This window comes from Silurus meridionalis, chromosome 2 (assembly GCF_014805685.1).
Source record: "Silurus meridionalis isolate SWU-2019-XX chromosome 2, ASM1480568v1, whole genome shotgun sequence".
Taxonomy (NCBI): domain Eukaryota; kingdom Metazoa; phylum Chordata; class Actinopteri; order Siluriformes; family Siluridae; genus Silurus; species Silurus meridionalis.
In genome coordinates this window covers 32,505,167-32,514,936 of record NC_060885.1, presented here as the reverse complement: position 1 = coordinate 32,514,936, position 9,770 = coordinate 32,505,167, and the positions used below count along the sequence as shown (strand labels likewise).

The following is a 9,770-nucleotide window of genomic DNA, read 5'->3' as shown; positions in this document are numbered from 1 at the left end:
TATAAATTTCACAAATTGTTGTTAATTGTACGTGCATGCATACATGCAAATCATATAAATGTATGATACAATTAATAATTAATGTATAACTTATTATAGATAAAGTGCTTCTGTTTTGTTTTAGTTCTTGCTTTCTTTATTTCTTGCATTACTAAATTCACTCACTAACGTCCCGACACCATACAAGTATACTATACAAACCCCCCACCACCATCTCCATCTCCACCACCACCACCATCAAATTCACACGCATCCCCACGGATGCTTCCGTTTTTTAACCAATCAGAGACTCGTCGCTGCATATCAAAGGATGAGGTTAGCCAATCAGATGCGTTCACAACTTCCCGTGGACAGCTCTGGGTATTTATGAGGAGCAGAAACTCCTTTAGTCCAGCAGTAACCTACAGGAACCAACTCTGTGCATGGGGCTGAGGATCTGACACTAAGGATCGGACAGTTCCTAGACTTTTTTTTTCTTGGAAGTAAACATGGCTTCAAATGGCAGTAGTGAGTGCTCTGGAAAAGCCATCCAGTATCGGGTGGACCATCTGCTGAGCGCTGTGGAAAACGAGCTGCAGGCCGGCAGCGAGAAAGGAGACCCGACCGAAAGGGAGCTGAAAGTGAGTCTGGATGAGATCGAGTTGTGGCAGAAGTTTCGGGAGCTCACCAATGAGATGATTGTAACCAAGAACGGCAGGTATGGAGTTAAATGGGAACTTTTTTGTTTGTTTGTTTTCCAAAAATGTAAAACATTTTTTACATATGCCTCGAATTATTAATATAACAGTGGTAAAGTGTTAAGTAATATGATATAATGAGATAAGATGATAATAATAACAACAATAATAATAATAATAATAGCAATAATAATAAGAAAAGAGTCTCGTATTGGGAAAAATGAGTGAAACATTTTTTTTCAAGTTAGTAAATTATGACACAAATGTTTACATCAGATTAAATTATAATAGATGAATCTCACATTTTGATATATTTATGTCATTTATATATACTTTGCCTGTTGTTGCCAAAAGTTTTCTGACTGTTCAGGTCGTTCTTGCTTTATATATTGTTATACTGAGCTAGAAAATTAAATCTACAATTTCTAATTGTTCTAATATATTTTCTGATTTATTGATTCAAGAATAAAAAGGTATAATGTCTGTAGATGCAGCACAAGTAGATGCTGATTAGTCTATAATGCTGCTGTGGGTTTTGTTGTGGATTTGTACAGGCGCATGTTCCCGGTTCTGAAAGTGAGCGTGTCCGGTTTGGACCCGAGCGCCATGTACTCGATCTTGCTGGACTTCTCGGCGGCGGACTCGCACCGCTGGAAGTACGTGAATGGGGAGTGGGTGGCGGGGGGCCGCCCGGAGCCGCGCACCTCCAGCTGCGTGTACATGCACCCCGACTCCCCAAACTTTGGAGCGCACTGGATGAAAGCTCCGGTATCATTCAGCCGAGTGAAGCTCACCAACAAACTCAACGGTGGAGGACAGGTTAGTTCTGGACATGTTTATACACCCCACTAAATGCTTGCACTCATCCAAAAACAGCTTACACAGCTTCAATACATACCTTCATCAGGTCCTATTTCTTGTTGAATTATCAATTAAACACAAGGACCATCAATGCATAATGATATAAAAATTTGCATGATCATACACTGGTTAATTATAGTTATATAATATAATATTCTGTTCTTATAAGTTTTCTATTGCAATTTAATTGTTTAATATGTAATAATCTTTTCATGGATTTAATAAAAGGTTTAGGTTTCTATAAAAATGACTTATTTTTATCAGCAGTGCATACTACTGCTTAACACGAAATCATGATTTTCTTTACATACATCAAATGTTGCTTCACTCTTCAGATCATGCTGAACTCTTTACACAAATACGAGCCACGCATCCACATAGTACGTGTCGGAGGGCCGCACAGAATGATCACCAGCCATTCCTTTCCTGAAACCCAGTTCATAGCAGTCACTGCCTACCAGAACGAGGAGGTGAGTCGCTTATAAGGTTCTGTACCATATTGTCTTGGTTGTGTTTACAATTGCTAATAAAACAAATGTCTTTTTTCAGATCACTGCACTCAAAATCAAATACAACCCCTTCGCCAAAGCGTTCCTAGATGCCAAAGAAAGGTAGATGAATGCACCCTGATATTTGGCTCATATGAAATAAATTAGGATGCATGTTGGGAAGGAAGAGAATTCAAACTTTTCTCTTTGGTTTTGCTTTCGGCTTTGTAGAAGTGATCATAAGGACATACTGGATGAAGCCAGCGAGAACCAGCAGTCTGGATATACGCAACGTAAGTGTGAACTGCATTGTTTATTTAATTGTGTATTATTTACACAAATGACGTACGTGGTCCAATGTAATGTTAACCAGATTTAGCTATTTTGCCACCCTGTGATTTTGTTTCTATAAAACTATCTAAACTAATTCGCTCCTCTGTGTGTGTAGTGAGCGGCTGGTTTCTGCCAGGCAGCGGATCCCTCTGTCCTTCTGCCAACCCACACCCTCAGTTTGGTGGTGCTCTACCTGTGGCGTCCTCTCACGGTTGTGAACGTTATTCTACGTTGAGAAGTCATCGCTCCTCACCTTATCCCAGCCCCTACCCTCACCGAACAACCTCCCCCAGTAAGAACAAACACACACACACACACACACGCTTTTACTTTCCTCTCACTGGCACACATGACCTATGACTCCATGCCATTAATGAGAAACTCAAACAAATGCCACTGACTGCAGAATGTCCTGCATTCCTGAAGCCTTTGTGCACAACAGACCTCATCGTCGTAAACATGAATCCCTCAGTCGTGAAATGTTTGGTTCGTTGGCCTCAGCCACATAAATATACCCCTAGGAGTGCATTACATTTTTACAATTAATATTTATCGCTCTGTATGTAATATCTAAGTTTATACCCGAGATGAAGATGTGCATATATATATATATATATATATATATATATATATATATATATATATATAAATATTATTCTATTTTATTATGCTTTGTAGCTGGTTACTCAGAAAACCCATCAGCTTGCTTGTCCATGCTGCCCACCCATGAGAACTGGTCCAGTCAACAGATGTCCTCTCACTCCAGCATGGTGCCTATGAACCAACACTCTCCTCCAAACTCCAACTCCAGGTCAGCGCTTTTTCATAGTGCAGAGATGCACTGATTATGGCTCTCGTTATAGCTCATGCCTGTTTGCCTCTGAAGATCAGAAACTGTAATAAGATATTTAAGACATCTTTGCAATATATTTTGCAGTATAGTTGTTGTTGCAGTGTAGATGGTTTTTTCCCCCAAGAGTCATACTGCATGCATACTTACCACAATGAGAAGGAAACCAATCATAAACTTGTATTAGTGACACACATGAAAACTACTGGGACAACATGATGCACAACAACACAACAGGATCATACTATTTTTAGCACAAGCTATTGAGATCAGGGCTTGTTGTGAATGAGATTAGCAAAGAGAACAGGCGAAATTATTTCAATATACTGTAATTATTACAATTTTACAATGTTTGCTAATTAGTAAAGCCTATGAAAGCAGAAATTCGACATTAACAGTATATCTAACAGACATCTTTGGTAGGTCTTTTGCAGTCTCAGACACGTTGTGCAACCTTTATTTCTGTAGTTGTAGATATGTATAGGTATCAGTGTGCTACAATATACCTAACATCCTCGTTTCTTAAGCAAACAATATATACTTTTTTTTATAATTTTCCATAGTGCAACACACTGACACTATCCAAATATGTATCATAGTATTCCTGGAATAACTAAAACAATAACATGCTCACGACTCAGTCAACTTATTATGTTAGTTTGTCCTGTCTGTGATCGATTTCTCAAAATATAACCAAATTATTAGCATAATTTAAACCACTGCAACCCTGACCAGGCAGTTACTCGTTGCTCCTTAAGCTTCATATATGTCTTCTTGTTGCAAGTAAAACTTTCTGTTAAAAACACAATGTTGAATAGCTCTATTTTAGTGTCTTATACATTTCTGGGATGCTCATATTTATTTTTTTAATTCTGCATGCTGTTCTATGAAACACTGTGTATATCTAACATTGTGCATTCTTGCAGTCAGTACACCAGTTTGTGGACTGTCGGAAACGCTCCTCTGACTCCGGTGTCTCAGACGGGCGGAATGGCGAGCAGTTTGGGCTCACAGTATCTCCGTGGCTCTGCCAGTCATTACGCCAGCATGTCTCACCCAGGCGCAGTGCCCAATCCCGGATCTCCTCTCTACGATGGCACGCCTGCGACTGAGGTGCACAACTCATCTCCGTACGATAGTGCGACGCATGTACGGCTAGCTGCGGCCTGGACATCCATCACACCTCCGTCCTTATAGACATCAGAGCACTGATTTCCCAGTGAAGACTTCGGGTTTCTGAACTAGCACTCAATCTATGCAACAGCACAATGATAGGAAGCCTGGATTCTTATGTTCAACTGCATTGAATTGAGTTCTTTATGCAGCGGGAAAGTCAGAGCGATGACAGGCCTTGTCCGGAGTGTAAATATTACAGCTGCTTTCGTCAGTGCCTTTAGATTTTTTTGTTGTTGTTTAAATATTGTGTACAACGTTTTAAAATATTACAAGTGGGATTATTTATAGTTTGGCGAACGTGTTCTGTACAGACAATCAGTTGTACAAAGTGTAAATGGATTTATTTTCACCTCAAGATTTCGTTTTCGTCATAAGTCATTCTTATAATGTTTTTCATTTGTGCAACTCGGTTAGAGCTGCACAACCTCGACAGAGCTACTGAATCGTATTGATAAATAAAATTATTAACTGATTGATGAACTGGTTGCAAAAACTTTTCAAACATTTTTATATCTTCATTGCCCTTCCAGACTAAAAATAGAAAAGGAACTAATCATAAACTTGTATCAGTGACACACATGGAAAATACTGGAGCAATATACGTTTATGTCATTTGGCAAATACCCTCATCCAGAGCGACTTACATTTTATTTTATTCATACAACTGAGCAGCTCACGATCTTCAGCTCCGAAGTCCTAATGCCTTGACCACTAAGCTTCCACCTTCCCCAGAATGATGCAGAACGATACTGGTTTATCACAGATATTTTAGCTTTTAAGATCAGTTCTAGTCTCAATGATATTAACAAAGAAAACAGACGAATTTATTATACAGTAGACAGTTTGTGTTTGCTAATCAGTAAAGCCTACCTCAACATACTTTGATTTTGTTCAACGCAGTCAACATGCATCGTTTTAGAAAAGTCTTCTTTCACTCCCAAATACGGAAACTGATGTGTTAAACGGGTTTGCTCATCCTCACAATGCTCACATGCTGCATGCTGGTGATTTATCCATTTGTTGTGATTTTTCCTAGCATTAGATCACTACAGATAAAAATGAGGACCCTTTTGAACGCTGGTACATGATTAATTTGTAATACCTAAGTATACTATAGGTATAGCAACAAAGTACAGTTACATCCAGAAAAAGGAAAGAACTGGGGTACTGTTCAAATCCAGAAATGATTATCATAAACCTTTTAGCTGAGCTTTTATTAGAGTAAAACAGATTGTATATCTCTGGTCTTATTTAACCTACTAACAGATCACCTGATTAGGAAACCTTATGATTATCAGTCACAATAAGAGTATAAATTTCATAAAAAATAATGGCAGACAAGAATTGATTAAGAACCAAAACTAATTCCTGAAAAACGAAACTCGCAAGAAAATAAACACAATAATTACATGTACCATATCCAGTTTTTATCCTATATTAATAATATTCAACATAGCCATAATCACATTGCTAATAGCAATTCTGCTCTACACAAGCGTTCAGAATAACCTCTGAGACTGTTTGAAATCACAACACTTGCCTGTTCTCTGTGATTTCATGGCCTCTTCTGCCCGGTGCTATTCAGCTCTGTTTACTCTTCTCTTATGAGCAAATTCCACTCACTTAAGTGAGGAATTGTATCTATCCAAAGGTGCTCACAGCAGTCAGATTTTGCCAGCTAACACCAAGTTCTCCAACCCTGGATTATGAAACTGTAGCTCTGAATTTTAATTGACACCTTTATGAGAAGGGCATCAGTCATACCTCTGGTGTTCTTTTAATTTCCTTCACCTTGATGATTCCAAAAATCTAATAAAATAAAAATGCGTATCAAGTGATTTTCGTATCTTGGCTGACCTCTGCTTTCTACCAAGTAAAACGACGTTAAATAAACAAATAATGTCAATGTAAAAGGAATCTTCATGTGAAGAAGTTGTAGATATGCAGTGTAGTAGACAAACTACAGGCAAACAGGATGTTTTAGGCAGAAGTTAAATTTTATTAACCAGTGAAATGTTTTAAATGCAGCCCTAATTGTGCTTATTGTCATTTTGTATTTCTCATATACATATGTTCATTAATTTCCTGATTTGCATGTCAAAAGCTGGATCTTGTCTGTATATACCTCTGGAATTGACTGGGGTATCAACATTTACAGAATTATTGCTAAAATGTTAAGCATTCATTAAAATAATTGACTTTACAGCCAGGAACTTATCATTTAAATCATACTGAAGCATACGAGTTTTTTTTTTTCAAGCATTTTTCCCCGCTTGCAGTTCATAAAGCGCCACCAGGTGGCACTGCATACCAGCAAAAAGTATTACAGATTATTTAAAAGCGAACTGACAAGGGGGCAAAAGAGTTGCGTTTTACTCGTCACATATACATTACAGTACAGTCAAATACTTTTTTTAATGGGGTCAGAGCGCAAGGTCGGCCATGACACAGCCACCATGGAGTGCAGAGGGTTAAGGGCCTTGCTCAAGCGCTCAAGAGTGGCATTAGGTGGATTACTATCTTGCACAGTGTTCCTGGGAAAAGCTCCTTATCCACAGAAACTTCTTTATAAGTATGGTTCAGCGGCCATTTAAACTTCCCTTTATAAAGGTTGAAGGACCAACTGCAATAAGAGTTATATTGATTGCATGAAGTGCATTTTCCAGACACATGTGAAGTTTAAACTCTTATTGCTGTCATCATTTGTTCTGTTATCCAGTGTATTCAAATGTTCTATTGTGCAGCAGATGATCTTTTCTGTGTTTAGTTTCTCTCTATAGTTTGTGAGCCCTAAATTCCTGTTTGTAACAGATTGTATCTTCAGCTGGTCATGGTGGAATAGATCACTCTCTAGAACAGTGTGTTGATCTATGATTAATTATTTAATGTTGATCCAGGTTAAGTGTTTAATATCCTGTTGATATTGTTTTTGTTGGGGATCCTGTTATTTAAAATATTGATCTGGCTCACAACTGATCACTCAATCCTTTAATAATGGACTCTACTGAGGATGAGAATGATCCATTGGAGAGATACTTTCTTCTCCAACTTCCTTCTTCCACAGAAAACCTGTGAACTCTAATGGCCCAACATGTAGTCTGTAGAATCTGGTGAATGTGGTTGGTGAATTCCATTTTGATAGACTTAAAAAGCCTTAAAGTAATGCATCCTTGAAACGCAGTAAACCTGGGATAGTTGATCTTGGTGTGCAAATGTACAGTATTGAAAGAAAATGAAAAGTTTGCAAACATTAGGGTGTTTTTTTCTTTTGGCTTCCTGAACACCACTGAGGCATGGAAAAGCTGTTTTCAAAGTCGCTTTGGTTTTTTAGCCTCAAAGCATTTGGAACCTGCAAGAACCTTCTGTGAAACATCTTTGACAGACATTCAAAGATGGCACGTTTAAACTTCTACATTATTTCTTCAGAAAAAACACATACCAAGTGTTTCTGAATTTCCCATTCGTTGTAGCCAGAGCAGAACATCATTGGTTGGTTGCTTTTTTTTGTTGTATTTGAGATGTACCTTGGCACGACGGGAACAGTTGAAACAGCTCTGGTTTTTATTCAATGATGCCATCACGGGATTTTCCGAGAAAACAAGCGCGTGGAGTCCAACTCTAAGGAAGGTAGACCAATGGATTTTTTATTAAGAAGTTGTATTTACTATAAACAGAGTATTTCCTAAGCAGACTAGGTTGACAATCATCTTTGCACAATGACTTTACATGTAAAGATAGGAAGCAGCACTAGCATACAGGTGTGAAGATCTTGTTTTTCTCTACATGAATGTCATGAATGCACAAGCAGTGCGGTTCTCCTACATATCAGACCATGCACATAAATCGAAGTGTGTTAAGTGGCACCAAAACAAATTTGCGTTTTTAATGCATGCACGCGTTTATATATATATATACAAATATTTTCATTCCATCCGCCGTTTGAAGGTCACGAGGCCACCGAAGGCCATTCTCTGCAACTTCCTTTCGGTAGCTTTGCAAATAGGGGTCGACTCGGTTACATTTTTTTTTAGCTTCCCAGCGCTTTCGCACGTGTGACGCGCTTGAGGCGGCGTGCGCGCGTCATCACGGGCGCGAGACGCAGCGACTTAAGGCTGATAAACTTTCTGCGTGCGCTCGCGCGCGCGTGTGTGTGTGTGTGTGTATGCAGAAACACGGGCCTGGTGGTGTGTTTCTTCTCCTAATGCGTTCACTCAACAAATCGGTGCGTTTGCCAAAAAAAAAAAAAAAGTCACGTGACGGTTTCCTGAAACGGATTTGCAGGATTTAAGCTGCTGAAGGCCCAAAGCATTGCTTTACATGCAACGTGAGAAGAGCTATCAAATGAGCTGGAGAGGGAAAATGGTGCATTTCGAGATTTTATTTTGTGCTAATCTAATTAGGTTTGTGTGTGTGTGTGTGTGTGTGTGTGTGTGTGTGTGGGGGGGGATCTCCTGTGAAAGAGAGAGAGCGCATTGACGCAAGCAGCCTTGACGTCAGCAGCTGCAGTGAAAGGGGGAGAGCAGAGCCTGTAGGACTGAAGCGTTTTGTCAATGGCATTAGTGTGGAATTCGAAATCTTTTGCACACAGGCTTCATGCGATGATGATAAATGCAGAAGGGCAATAAAAAAAACTCGCTTGGGTGGGAGTTTAAAGATAATGCTTAAAGCAGGATTTCCAAGCAACACTAACTCGTGTTTTTTTTTCCCTTCACAGTCTTGATTTGATTATAAATCTGATTATTACTGATGATATGTGAAAAAAATATACTTTCCCCCCGTACTGCATGCCGGTAAGTGAGTGAATGTGAATATGTGCAGTGCGCCTCGTGCGCCTCGTTCATTCCTGCCTTTTTTTGAGTCTTACTCTCATCTCGTTCAACAGGTGCCGCGCGCCTTCACAACTTTATAACCGAAAGCCAAGCTGTAGAGACCCAACGGCGTTTGCATTCTAGCTTCTATTCTAATTTGCAGAAAAAAACACACCCATGCAACGTATTCGACCACAAAACATCTATTAGACGTGTTTGCGCTCGTGCGTTGTGCTACTTCATTTCTCCTTTTTATAAGTCTTTTATTTCCCCTTCTTTTTCTTCTTCCTCTTTACTTCTTTTTCGTCTTCCATGCGCGCTCCAGTCAGAGGCGCGTCCCAGTGCGCATACGCAGATGTAACGGCTTTTGCGTAAAGACCTACGTGAGGTCCCCATTGAATGATTGTGGGGGAGGCTGCTGACGTCATTGGCTCAGGAACAGAAAAGCAACAACCACCCCTTGCTCCTCTCCACATACACACGCATACGCGTGCGCACGCAATCCCCCCCACCCCCCCCGTGCAGTGTTTTATTTGCAAAAAAAAAACAGTCCCCCCATCACCCCCCTCCCTTTAAA

General features: G+C 39.5%; 1 protein-coding gene across 1 annotated transcript; it reads left to right on the top strand.

Annotated features, from left to right (window-relative positions):
* The first annotated feature begins 123 nt into the window (after positions 1 to 123).
* On the top strand, positions 124 to 4,810 carry tbxtb (T-box transcription factor Tb). Its single transcript, XM_046838286.1, has 8 exons — positions 124 to 697; positions 1,232 to 1,496; positions 1,874 to 2,008; positions 2,088 to 2,149; positions 2,258 to 2,319; positions 2,475 to 2,651; positions 3,038 to 3,170; positions 4,136 to 4,810. Exons 1-8 carry the CDS (start codon positions 489 to 491, stop codon positions 4,404 to 4,406), a joined length of 1,314 nt encoding a protein of 437 aa, XP_046694242.1. The 5' UTR covers positions 124 to 488; the 3' UTR covers positions 4,407 to 4,810.
* Positions 4,811 to 9,770: the final 4,960 nt, after the last annotated feature.